At 56.9% G+C, this 13,703-nt stretch overlaps 2 protein-coding genes across 12 annotated transcripts in view; one reads left to right on the forward strand and one right to left on the reverse strand.

Annotated features, from left to right (window-relative positions):
- OGDH (oxoglutarate dehydrogenase) overlaps positions 1-13,703 on the reverse strand; it is a 470,461-nt gene that overhangs the window by 407,065 nt on the left and 49,693 nt on the right. The gene's annotated exons all lie outside the window — the stretch shown is intronic.
- The window catches only part of CAMK2B (calcium/calmodulin dependent protein kinase II beta), a 104,659-nt gene that overhangs the window by 30,374 nt on the left and 60,582 nt on the right, over positions 1-13,703 (forward strand). For all 11 annotated transcript variants that reach the window (XM_021675882.2, XM_021675877.2, XM_021675876.2 and 8 more), the window contains exon 2: positions 10,123-10,217. In XM_021675882.2, the coding sequence (XP_021531557.1) occupies positions 10,123-10,217 (95 nt within the window). The remainder of the gene's footprint in view (positions 1-10,122; positions 10,218-13,703) is intronic.

Genomic DNA, 13,703 nt, shown 5'->3' on the forward strand with positions numbered 1-13,703 from the left:
GATGTGCATCCATGGTCCCCTTCTGGTGCTCAGTGCAAATTGCTAATCATCACAGGGCACATGTGCCCAAGCCCCAGCAGTCCCACCATCCCTGGGCAGGCACAGCGCCTTCTGCACACCAGTTCTGGGATGGTCACTGGGACAGAGAGGGAGCAATCAGTGCCTGGGAACCAACTGTCTGTTTCCATAACCCTTTTGCTACCTGTGCATGCCACCTCTCAGGCCGCCCATCACTCAGCAGCATGCATCCCACGATGGCTGTGTCCTTGTCCCGCCTCCTGCCTCACCCCTTCCGTCTGCCCTGTGATAATCAGACAGGGGCATCTGATATGGGCCCTTGGGGTTGGGGACTTTGGAGAGAGCAGGAAGGACCCAGGAAGAGAGGCAGAGATTAGGGTTTCCTTCCTTGGAGAGGGGTCAGCCAGGTATGTGGGGTGCTGGGCTGGAAGAGGGAGAAGCAGCTTTCCTGGGGATGTGCAGAGCCTTGGGAGCTGGTTAGACCCCATCCGACCCCAGATTGCTGCCCACTGCCTTACTGCCATTGGCTTTGTTGCCTTGAGCTCTCCAGGATGACCCAGAGGGTCCTGGCTGTAGCGGGTCCTGGCAGTGGGTCTGGGCAGTGTGAGACGTGAGGAGCCTGAGGTTGAAATTGAACACAGTGTCACAGAAACAAGTCAAAATCATACTGTTCTCCTATCCTATACAGCAGGGTTCCTCAACCCCTAGACCACGGACCAGTAGTGGTCCATGGCCTGTTAGGAACTGGGCTGCACAGCAGGAGATGAGCCCTAGGCGAGCCAGCATTACCGCCCAAGCTCCGCCTCCTGTAAGATCAGCTGCGGCGTTAGATTCTCATAGGAGTGCGAACCCTATTGTGAACTGCAAGCGAGGGATCTAGGTTACACCTTGCATGCTCCATATGAGAATCTAATGCCTGATGATCTGAGGTGAAACAGTTTCATTCTGAAACTATTTTTCTCCCCTGCCCCCCATCCCTGACTGCCTTGCATGAAACCGGTCACTGGTGTCAAAAAGGCTGGGGACTACAGCTATATAGGATTGTCAACATACGGGAGGAAAACCTGTACAGACTCGATCTGGCTGTCTAGAAGTGACGACCACCACATTAACTCATGTGAAAATGTGGAGGCCCTCCCATGCATCACCAGGCACCTGTGAACCTCACCAGGGCATACGGGGCATCTTGTCATGAGCTTATTTGGCTAAGAAATGGCCTGTGCTCTGCTTGTAGCATTGTCAAGAATGTGAAGAAAATGGTGTATCTCAATATACTTTCTTGGCTTGTCCAGATGATGAGCCGGCACTCAGTATCTGGGAGGAAATTTAGCAGAATGGTGACCGGGGGACCTGGCAGGTTTGGGGCTTTGAAGCACAGAAGTGAGTGACTTTCTGTGCATGTGGGTGGGAAAGGCCCTGCCCCTGGGAGAGGGGCTCTGATAGGAGGGGCACCTGGTCCCCAGGCTGGGGGTGGGGGTGGGGCAGCCATACCACTCTACTGAGACGGGCAGAGAGCAGAGGGTGCTCTGCTGGGATTTTCTCGTTCTGATACGCTGAGGTCTTTGTGCACAAAGACCCAGGGCAGTGGCTGCCGTCGAGGGGTGGAGCCATCAAGTTTGGGTGTATCCTCAGATGAGCCTGTGGACATCAGGTGGGTGACAGGAGGGATTTCTGCCCAGCTCTTGCCATGTGTTTCTTTGTTACTGTGTTCATTTCATCAGAAGCACCTGTTGTGGCTTCAGCGGATCACACAGGGCTTCAAAAAGGGGCCAGTGTTGAGTCCTAAGAATACAAGTCTCTTCTCCTTCCACTCCTGGCCCTCCAGAGCCTTTTTGAATAAAGGTCAAATAGGTTAGGAAAAGGATGTACCTCATACTCCCTTCTTGGAGATTCACAGTACAAATGATCCCATTAAAGGCCCTGAGAGGTCCTGCAGTTAAAGAAAGGAAGGAAGGAAACACCATCTAACCTACTGGTTCCCAAACTTCTTTTCCCACAGAGCCCCTTTTGCACCTAACATCTGTTAATGTCCTATGAAGCTAACATTTGAGGAGTGTGATTTGGGAAGCATTTGTCTGCTGCCCACAGTGGCATATCCCACAGGGCACACCTGGGCTCACAGCATGCATCCTGGGCTCACAGCATGCATCCTGGGCTGAACTGCCCCAGAATTCATGTACGTGGAAGCCCAGTCCTCAAAATGCAACTGTATTTGGAAGTAGGATAGTTGCCAATATAATTAGTCAAGTTAGGATGAGGCCATGTTGGAGATATGACTGGTGTTCTTATCAAACGGGTGTTCTTGGACACAGAGACACACACACAGAGAATACCATGTAAGTGTGAAGGCAGACATTGGGATGATGCATCTAGAAGCCAACTAGCACCAAGGATTGCAAGCAGCACCGGAATCCAGGAGAGAGCTACGGAACAGATTCTTCCTTGAAGCCCTAGAAGGGAACCAGCTCCGATCTCTGCCTTCTGGCCACCAGAACTGCAAGAAAATAAGTATCTGCTGTTGAAGCCACCTGGTTGGTGGTACTGTGCTGCAGCAGCTCGAGCAGACTCATAAAATGTGGATAAGTTAGGACTTCAGCTCTCAATGGGCTCCGAAGCTGGTGTTGGGGAGCCCTTGGTCCAAAGCAGGAGAGAGCTTTGGGAACTCTTTCTGGGGCTGTATGAACCACCCAGATTCCAAGTTTGGAAGAATGGTTTTCCATTGCTGGTGACGTGAATTGTGCTTTTGGAAGTGAATGCTACTGAAATAAGTGAAACAGTCATGGCAGGCCATTTTTGAGAAGGGAAGTTAGAGACTTCCTAAACGCTTGCTAATCAAGGAAGCACCCAGCTATCCATGGTGCGTCAACTTGAGGGATTGATCTTTCCTGTAAGTGAGTATATGATCTCGGTCAAAATGTGGGACTCATGTGTGAAGTGATATCAAATACAAAAGTCAAATACAAAAATAGTCACTCCCATACTGATAAGGCATGTGCTTGGGTGCCGGCCCAGGCCATAAGCGAGTTTGGGTGCTCACAAACAGAAGTGAGTGTGTTCAGCTGCTCGTCTCCAGTAGGGTCACCTCAGACCTAGTTTTTAGAACCTGGGATGTCTGGGTCCTGGGCGGGAGTGGACGACCCAGCCCTGGGAGCTCGGCTTGCACCTGCCTGGGGGACATCCTGCCATTCAGGGAAGGATGGCCACCCGCCTCCCTGTGGGATGTTGCTCTGGGCCTGGGGACTCCAGCTCCTGCCTGGCGGGGCACACGTTTGTCCGAAACTCCTCAGGAGCCCAGACACTCTCCTCCCTTGCTCGAACCCCAGGGCCAGAGAGGCTGGGGAGGGGTAAATACCATGCAGGCATCCACAGGACGGTATCCACGGACAAAGAAGTATGCAGCTGTCAGATCACGCAGTTGGGGCTTCATTAACAGCACAGGGGACATAGCGAGAGGAGAAAGTGGAAAGTGGCGACAAGAGCCCCCTAATTGTGTAAGAAGACACCTCCCCCTGCTGCAGAGCTGCACACTTGCACAAATACAAACATCGGTGGGCCCTACTGACCGTGTTGCGGGTTTTGGAGGTGACATCAACGCTTTCTGTAGACCCTCTTGTTTACTCCATGGCAAACGTCGTAAATTTAACAATAATAGAAGCATACATTCCATCTACTGTGAACGTGAATTAGGTTTTTGTATTATCATAATTAGAAAAACACACAAAAGAAAAAACCCACAGCAACCTCATCACTCTGTTCCATATAAAAGTTACCGTTTCCACCAAATTGCTTAGGTCAAGATTCGAGTATAAAAGGACCTCCCCTCCTGCACTCCCAAGAGCTCATTTTAATCAAAGGCGGGAACCGTGTTTTTAAGCTAACACACAGATAAATAACAGTTTGATTTAGTTTCACCCACACAAGAAAAACATGTAGGTCCCCATGCAGTCCCTGGACTTGTGCCTGCTGGGCGGTCCCCAACCCCTGGCCCAGGCCTCCTCATGGAGCCCACTTGGGGCCAGCCAGGTAAGAAAGGACCTAGGTGGCCTGAGGCTGGTTTCAGAACAACCGTTTATTAATTTACATCAGGAAATAAAGCTGTCAGCCTGAGAGTGCTTCTGTGACTGGCCCAGACTCTTCCAGAAGGACCTGCTCTGGAGGACCTGCGGGAGGAGGGGGCTGTGCTCGTTGCTAGGGAGACAGCGCCTGGCCCACGTGGGGAGTGTCACACGCAAAACCCGGATGGGAAATTTCAATTTACAGAACAAGTCATCCAGGCCTGGATCTTTTGCTTTTACTCAAGGCTCCTTGGCTTCTTTCAGCTCTCAAATGTAAGAACCTCCTGGACTTGTGGGTAGCCTTTCTGTAGATTGAAGGGGTCCCATGGCCCTTGGCTGTCACTGTTGTTGGGAGTCCGAGGGGGAGTTTCCAGCCCATTCTGCAACGTCTGAGGAGAGCTCACGTGTGTGTGTGTGCGTGTGTGTGTGCGTCTGTGTGCGCATGCATGCCTGTGAACTGCAACCAAACTGCAAGGCTCAGGATTGAGGCAGGCAGCCCTGGCTCGGGTGGCACAGGCCCCAGCGCTTGGGGCAGAAACTGGACGGCATGGACTCGGGCCGCGGGAGGCAGAGAGAGGAACAGGGAGAGAAGCTGCTGCCTCTGAAATTTCCACTAAGGAAATGGAATCCAAGCGTTGAGTGGGCTGACTTGGAGGCCGCTTTGATCACGCGTGGCCGAGCGCTGCCCTGTGGAAACTCAGCATCCTCTTGTGGGGATCACAGGCACAAAGCAGTCCCGGGGGCTCAGGTCCCCGCCCATGCCGTCCTGGGAGCAGAATCGCGCTGCTAGCGCTTTCTGGTTGCTGGATACTGTGTTGTGGCTTGTACACGTGTCACCTCATTCTGCGTAGGGGGACAATCACTGCCCCTTACTGATGGAAGTCACCAGCTCTTGTGAGGTGGCTGGGGAGGGCGCCTGAGGAGGGTTTGTGTGACCTTCCTTCCCTGGTGTCATTACCAAGTGTCTTAACTGGCACCCCAAGAGCCAATAATCATGATAACCCCCAGTCTTCACCAGTGAAGGTGAGGCATGAGAGGTCCCTAGAGGGGCTGTTGTGTGACCTTGCTGGGGGCAAGGCAAGACTCAGCACCTTCCTGCTCTCTGGGCCCTCACACGAGCTCCAGCCATGCTGCTTAGGGACACGCCTCCTCCCGGCTCACTTGGGAGAGGTGTGGGCAGCTCGGGAGGGCGGCAGAGCGAGCAGCATGACCTGGTGGAGAGCGGGGCAGTCCACAGAGCCACCTACAGTGGGGAGCTCCACGGATAGTCGGCAACAGGTGGCTGCTTACAAGTGGGCACTGGAGGGAAGAGGCAGGCACGGGGGGACGGGTGGGGGGCAAGGGGACAGCTCAGAGCTGGGAAAACCAGGGCCTGGACCAGCAGTCTGTTGTGGAGCCAGAGGAGCCACAGACTAGATACGAGGAGGAGACAGAGGCGGATGGGTCATCCTGCAGACAGTGCCACATCCCGCCGCCTCTGCCCGTGAAGCCCCGGGAACCCACAGGATGCCTGTGAAACACTGGCTGCCCTGGGTGGCCGCAGTCAGGGCAGCTACTCAGCACCTCTCCTCGAAGGTGGCCTTCACCCCATTATCACGCAAGAAGACTGAGCCCCACTACGATGAAGGAGGTGCCCGAGCAAGTGCAGTCATAGAAACGGGCGGCTCAGTTGCAGGGCTCCATGCCCGCCCAGAATTAATTCTTCCCCTTCTCTCTCAGGACAGGTTTCCCTGGTACTGTTGATCCCACTGTAAATGAGACAGTGTTCAGAGCCTTCCACAAAGCAAGGACTCAAAGAATATTTTCTTGTTTTAATTAGCTTTATTTGATTTTAAAAGCCCCATCATATGCTTGGTGCCCAGGGGCCTCATGATCTGAACAGGTTATTCAAATCGCTTTCAGCGCGGCTCAGTCGCAGTCTTCCCACGTGGGCCATCGTGCGGGCAACCTTGATGTTCAGATGCAGTTTGCAGCCCGCGGGACCATTGACCTGGGATCCCACAGGGCTACGCTCTTCCAGCTTCTTCCTGTCTTTGTTCCAACCCGCTGTGCCCTTGCAGCTGCCTGGGATGGGCCGCACCCCAGGGGCAGGCTGGTGGTCAGTCTGCGCACCTGCAGTGGCACCCAAGGCGTTCTTTGCTGAGCCTGAGCATGACGCTGCCACCTGTTAGGCCCACTTGTGCTTCTGGACAAGCAGATGGGGTTTCAAGCCTGTCTGTGCAGTGGGCAGGGTGGGGAAGGAAGGGGCCTTGTTTACTTGGGGTACTCTCTGGTTCTGATCAGGGCCTTGTGGCCTCAGTGTATCTCAGACCCATCTCCCCACAGGCCCTGGACACCTTGCTGAGTCCCCTCCTGCTGGGACACTCCAGGGGCTCTTTCTGTACTGCTGGGCTGGACAAGCCCTGAGACCCAGCAGCCCCTGCTCCACAGCCCACTGTGTTGCTTGTAGGTCAGTTCTTGCTCGTGTATCACAGCCCAGGCACTGTGCCTGATACCTGGGTCCAGAGTGTAGGGCACTCTGCCCACAGAGAGCCACTGGAAAGGGGAGTGGCAGAAGCGAACAGGTAAATAAGTAAACTGACCTAAGGGATGTGCGAAAGGCAATATCCAAAGGCCAAGCTGACTTTCTGTGCGAGCTGGGAAAGCGGGGGGCTATTTGCACTGGATCTTGAGGGATGCATAGGAGTTTGCCCTTGGCAGCGGGGACAGGCTTGCGATACAGATCTAGGCTGTTTGTCAGCGTTGTCTCTCAATGTTTATAAACTCTGATGGGCACGCACTGAGTCACAAGGGAGGATGGTGATGGTGCTGGCTTCTTTGCTGTTGGAGGAGCCAGAGATGTTGGGGCCCCAGCCATGGCCTGCCTGGCTCATGCTAAACGTGTTTGTGGCCACTTCTCAGAGGGTTGACACTTCCAAGGGGACTTCCTGTGACAGACTGACATCTGTCGAGTGGCAGAACCACCGGGAAGGGGAAGAGGCAGAGGTGGATCCACAGCTGCCAGCCCAAGTGCCCTGGGGAGATGGCAGGATGGGTGTGGCAGACAGCCGGTGTGGGGAGGAGCCCCTTCCAGGGTGCTCTTTAGGGGAAGTAGGGGAGGTGACCGGGGGGCGGGCAACTTAAGCATACATTCCTTAAGTTCCCCAGAGGAGAGAGGAGAGGGAGAGATTGGGGGTGGCGATGACATTGGGGCTCAGAGAAGGTCCAGGGCTGCAGTAAGGGACGGAAAGCGTGGGAGAGGCAGAGCCCAGGGGTGGGGTGCCGGGAGCAGTGGTCTCCTTGGGAGTGGCCCTCTTGCCCCTTCCCCCAGCTGGCCACCTTCTCCCTCTGGGACCATCTGAGTCACTGGGAAAGGAGACCCTGTTGTCTCTTCTTGAGGGTGACCTCCACCCCACCTGCAGGCCTGTGTCCGAGAGCAGGGCCTTCTTCACCCCCAGGCGCTGCACCCCTGGGCCCTTCCTGAATGTTCACCGGGTGCCTGGTGCTGTGCCTGCCACCTCCTGTGTCACTGCAGCTGTGCGGCCTGGTGCTCCCACTCCACACTCATCCCCAGGCCCCTAGCCACACCCTCTTCCTTCCTCAGCAGCGCTGCCTGGCCTTGGCCCTCTGGCTCTGGCTGTCTTGCCTGTGTTCCCTGCCCTGCCTTCCCCAGATTGCTGACTGCCCAGACCCAGGCTGATGGTGCAGGGGCTCTCCGGAGCCTTCTGCAGGGGAGAAAGGGGCTGTCTGACCCAGGGAGGGGAGAGGAGTTGGCTGGAGTGGTCCCCCGACCCATCCACCTGCCGTCAGGCTCTTGGTGGTATGGTGCGTGGATGCTGTGTGCTGGGGAACAGCTGTGGCTTGCGTCCTGTACTCCTGTACCTGTCTGAGTCCGGCCAGCAGCCGGGAGCCTGCTGTGCTGGTGGGAAGCTGCGCTTGAGTCTCCTCCCTGCTCCGGGGGCGGGCTCACCATGGCAGTGCCATACAGGCATCATGAGCTTGCCATAGATGTGCAGTCTGTTGAACTTCCCACTGAGGGTCTGCCCTGCAGTGTGAGGTTGGGTCCTGGCGCAGGGAGACCCGGACTCCCCGCTCCCTTCAGGACCTGGTCCAGAACACGCAGTGGAGGCTGCCGGGTCAGCCCTGCATCCACTGTGCCCTCTAGGGATCAGAGTGCGACAGATGGCAGCTCAGGACTCCTTTCCGGAAGCTCTCACCTCTCGTGAGCAAGAAGTCCTGCAAACAGCCACACGGTGGCCCCAGGAGGCCCTTATGCTTGGTCATATGGATGGGGAAACTGAGGCTCAGAGAGCTGTGTCACCCCTTCTAACCAGGAAGTGACTGACAAGGATTGAAGCCAGAACAGGCAAAAAGCCCGTGGTCTTTGCCCTCACCTCAGTCTCCCAAGTTAATGTCATATGTTAAAAACAATAATCTTCTGTTTATATTTTTCTTAAAAAACATTTTGAGAATGTAACCAATGCACACAGTGAAAAAAATCAAGCAGAACAAGAGAATGCAGAGTGAATAGTGGGCGCCCCCCCCGCATCTCCTGAGACAGCCCCTGTCCCTGTTCATGGGTTGACTTTAAAAAGTGAAGACGCAGTTCAGCGGCCGTCCAAGCACAATCACTGATCATAAGACCTGAGTCATTAAGAAAATGTTCCATTAGATATTTAGTGTAATTATTTATCTTTCCAAGGAATTGAACAGTACCTTTTACAAAGATTTACCTCCATGAAGGACCATAGATAAAACGGTGTTTGTATGTAAGACACTACTCTTCCGCTACGCAGAGACCTTGACCTGGACGCCTGTTTGGGTTTCTCAGGCTGTCCAGGCCGAGGAGGCTGTCTGGGAGCGGAGGCTGTTCCTGTAGGGGAGTCCGGACTTTGCAGGTGCAGACACAGGAGGGTTGTGCGTGCTCGGGTTTGTACTGGTGGGTGCCTGCCTGGTGGTGGGCTTCCTCCGAGCCCCCGTTTCTCCCAACCTCAGCCTGAGAGCATCCTCTGGCCCTTCTGTCTGGACTCAGACCCTTCATGTGACATTTCCTGCCCAGGCCCCTTGCTTAATGTGTGCTGTTCTTAGAAAATGATCTGAAAGCAAATCAAATCAACTGTGGTGACAGTCAGATTCTGCAGGGCCTCCTGGTGGGCACCAGCTCCTCTCCTCCTTCCTCACGGGCTCTGTGGCTCCCCTTGGGTGGCACTGACTCCCTCGGGGTGCCCTCTGCAGGCCAGGCTTTGTGGGGCGCGCTCAGATTCTCTCTCGATGGCCTCAGCAGCCTTAACCCGATTCCTTCCTTGTGTCTCTTGGGCTCTGGGTCATGGTTGGTGCTGGTCCACTCCCTCTGTCCCCCATCCCTCCTCCCCTCTCCCCACCCAGGCTGTCGATTCATGAATGGCCCTTGACCCCCACCCTGGGCCTCCATGGCCTCTGCGATGACTCCTGGACAGTGGAGGCTCTTGGGGCCCTCTCCTCCAGCTTTGCAGTTTAATGATGTGATGTTTCTCCCTCCCTACAAAACCTTCTGTGAGCCCCTGTGTCCGACTGCACCAAATCCCAATATAACTGCCCTCTGGAGCTGGGCCTTCCAGACAAGGCCAGCTTCATTTCCCCCTGGGGAGGACTCAGCAGGGCCTCATGGACGTGGTGCACAGCCCCCGAGGGTGCCTGCTGAGAGGCCCTGGACATGGACTCTTGGTCCAGCCAACCCACAAGGATGCGGGCCTGTGGGTCACACAGGAGCTGAATGGGGCCCCTCTGCCACCCTCGCCAGGACCTGACTGATCCTCCTCCTCTGCACAACCCTCCAGGACGTGCCATCTTCCAGGGCTCTGCCAGCCATCGGGAAGCCAGCCTCTGTCCTGCTGGTGTTTAGTGGGGCCAGCTGAGTGTGGCTTGTGAGGGGCACCCCTTCCTCACCGTTTCTGACTCACAGCCATCTGCCCGAGGCTGGGCTGGTGGCTGATGCTTAATGGGGAGTGTTTATGGGGAGATTAATCGGCTCTCTCTCTTTCTCCTTGTCTGTCTCTGTCTCTGTCTCTCGCTCCCCCGTTTCCCTCCCCAGGGGGGCTTTCTCTGTGGTCCGACGCTGTGTCAAGCTCTGCACCGGCCACGAGTATGCAGCCAAGATCATCAACACCAAGAAGCTGTCGGCCAGAGGTAGGGCATGGGGAGTGTCCGGCGAAGCTGCTGTCAGGCTGGGGCAGGGGCTTTAGAGGTGAGCCCTGTGGACTGGGCGGCAGGCCCCCCCCAGGCTCGGCCGGCACTTGGCCCATCTGGCCTGTGGCTCCAACACATGCAGTGGGGTTCCTGGAGTGAAGGCTGTGGCGGAGGGAGGCACAGGAGTGTTGGGGACTTGAGGGCGCCTCTGGTCTGGTGGGGCCTGGGCTGGTGGGAGTGCCGAGAGACCCTCAGACCCCTGGACGTACTTTTGCGCTCTGGTTAGGGTGTTCTCAGGGCCCCACTTCATCTCCCCTTCCCAAGTGTATTGGGGTCTCTGCCCCCAGAGCTGGAGCGGGAGAAGTTCAACGTGGCCAGCCCGCCATGGTGGTTGGGTGATGTCATCTGCCCTGAGAGCCGTGTGCCAGACGACAGCTCAGTGACAAAGTTTTGGGTAACTGGGCAATGCTGCAATTGGCCATCTGCCTTCTGACAGCAGAGACCTGGTGTCATGGCCGATTGGGAGGTGACCCGGCAGTTTCTTAACTAACAGACCCCCAGTCTTCTACACAGTGGCAGGGCACTCCCGCCTGCCCTGGGAGGGCTTCTCAGACGTGCAGGGTGTGTGCGAGGAAGGGCCTCGCCTGGTGCTGGCCCCAGGTGGCCCTCGGCCTGTGGATGTGCCGCATCACGGGCCTTCCGAGCCCTGCTGGCGATGGTCAGCTCTGGGCGCTGCAGGTGGCGATGGAGCAGACAGTCCCCTGCCTTCCCAGGGTTTCCCTGCCCTTGTCCTGTGGGGCAGGTCGAGGACAAACAAAACCCAAAGTCAGCACACAGCAAATCCGATGGTGACGGTCAGAGGCCGCCTGGGGCAGCTTCTGTGGCTGGAGCGAAGATCTGAGGAGGCAGTGGGGAGGGACTAGGGCAGGGGTCCTGCTGGAGCCCCAAGGTAGGGTGTGCCAGGGTGCCCGGAGGGGCTGTGGAGGCAGGTGTGGGGTGGGTGCCTGCCTTATTGAGGTGGCAGCCCCCTGTCGCTGCCCATGCAGTGGGATCCGTGGAGGAGGGGCCGGATGATGCCCTGGTAGAGGAGCCAAGCGAAGCCCCTGTCTTCCGCTCTCAGCCTCTCCCCTCCCAGGGCACAAATCTGAGCTAATTGGGAGCTGGAGAGGCCCTGACCCATCTGGCGAGGCCGCCAGATGCTGAGGCCAAATGTGGGCAGAGACAGGCGTTCCCTGGGTTGGTGAGAGAGCTGCCTGCTGTCTGTGGCCTGCAGTTTACAGTCATCCAGCCACCTGTTGGGGTGGGCCTGTGTGATTTGTGGAGTGATATGTCAGCATTGTTTGAGCACCTGCTGTGTACCAGGCCATACGTGTTTCCCCTTCTTGGGAGCATTTTCTGACACCAGGCTGCGGGGAGGTCCTTTAGGCTGCAGTGGGACCTGCTCCTGTCCCAGCCCTTGTCCACCTCCTCATCACTGACCCGCGAAGGGGCTTGGCAGTGCCCAGGGCTGGGTCAGTCCCCGTGTGGGCCTCCCAGCCCACAAGGGGCTATGGGAGGGTGGCACTGCAGAGGCCCCAGCAGGGACATTGAGAAGTGGGCTGGGGCAGGTCCAGAGGCATGTGCTCCCAACCATTCTCCGCAAGGTGCGGGGCCTGGGTGGCTCCTCTGCCCTGTGACTCCACACAGCTGGACATGGACCGCCTGCTGGTCAGCTCTGTCGGCCCCCTGGGTGCCCAGCCCGTGTTCCAGGACCTAGGGCAGCCAACTTGTTTTTTCTTGTTCAAGACACAGAACTGCTCATAAGTGGGCAGTGCTCAGGTATGGCTGTGGCCAGTACCTGGGGGTCTCCAGGGGACATCCCTGAGACTGGGACACTCCCTGCCTGTCACAGGGTGCCACAGAGAGGAGGTCTTCACACACGTGTCTGTGCACACATGCATGTGTATGAGCCTGATGGAGCCTGTGGAATGGGGCTCTGGCCCTCGGGCAGTGAGGCTGGGACCAGCCCAGGCTGAGCTGGGGGAATGAGAGGAACTCCCGGTTCCTGCTTGGGAAGATGCTTTGGGTACCCCAGAGGCCTGGAGTGAGGCAGGTGGGGGTCCTGGAGTTGGCCCTTGGCTGGGAGAGCAGTGCGCAGAGGTGAGGGCTACTTGCTCCGAGGGTCAGCTTCGATGAGCTCCGGGGTGTTGGGACAAGGAGGTGGGAGGAGGAAGGAGTGGCCTCTGGAGCCAGGATTTCAGTCCAGACTCAGGAGGGATGTCCTGGAAGGCTCCAGGGACTGAGCCATGTGACTGGGGCAAGAGGGGACACCAGCCTGAGTGTGTCATTGTAGGTGGGACCAAGGGTGATTGAGGTACTGGGGGGTGCAGATGTCACTGGGAGCAGAGGGCAGGGAGCTGCTGATGCCAAGAGGCCTGGCCAGGGTCCTGGGGTGTCTGCGGAGTGCACAGACCCTGAGTGGGCCGCCCTTTGCTCTCCTCCAAACCTGTGCCTCTGGGAGTTGTGGATCAGTGTGGTTGTCTGCGGTGACCAAATTTTCCCTGTGACCACCCAGGGACTGCTGCAGGCTTGAGCCCGGGCATGGGGATGGTGAGTGTGGGCCACAGCCTGCTATCCTCCTGGCCCCAGGGAGCAGCTCATTTGTCCCGTGGCTGCCCTATCGTGGACGAAGACCCACATGTGTCTAGTGACCTCGCTGGACCCTGAGTCCCGGCACTGCCCAGAGCAGCCTTTCTCTAGCAGGCTTGAAACTCAGACCTGAGGAGATGCCAGGCCCGGCTCCGGTCCTGCGGCTACACTGCATTGACAGCAACCATATCAAAGCCAGCGCCGCCTGCATGCTTGCCGTGCGCACTGCACCGGGGGCTTCTGTGTTCCCTGATGTTCTGTGGCTGGTACTGGTGGAGGCACTAGTATGAAATGTCCTGGGGGGCAGTGGGGGGAGTATCACGCAGCCCAAAGGTGGGGTCCCTAAGCCAAGAAGAGCAGGCACCTCAAAAACCTCACCTTGGAGCCTCCCAGGCACCCCCCAACCCTCATCCCTCTCCTGATGTGATGCTCATCCCTGCCTCGATTCTCTGTGGTTTTGCCACATGGGCGTTTCACCCACTTGTGTCTGTGCCTGAAAGTGGAGTTTCGAGACCACTGCGACCTGCCTTGTGCTCGGGTGATGTTCTGGGGCGTGTCTGTGGGCTGGGTCCCTTCCCACTGCTGTGCGATGTTCTGTTGAAGGAAGGCTGCTACTTTTCTGGCTCTAGCTAATTCCTGACGACGTTGGCAGACCCACTGGAACCCCACCCTCGGGAGAGACTCCGTGATGTGTGTCAGTGAATTCAGTTTGGCAAAAATGTCGCTTGCTGGTCAACTTGGTGTTGTAAAAGCCTGTGAAATTTATTAGTGTGGGAAACCAGAAGCCACAGCTGGCTGTCTCCCTCCTGCTTTTCCATCTGTCCCTGAAAGCCAGCCACCCCCACCCACCTTGGGCCT

This window comes from Aotus nancymaae, unplaced genomic scaffold, assembly GCF_030222135.1.
Source record: "Aotus nancymaae isolate 86718 unplaced genomic scaffold, 86718_ANA_hifiasm-v0.15.2.pri h1tg000065l, whole genome shotgun sequence".
In the NCBI taxonomy this organism is placed as follows: domain Eukaryota; kingdom Metazoa; phylum Chordata; class Mammalia; order Primates; family Aotidae; genus Aotus; species Aotus nancymaae.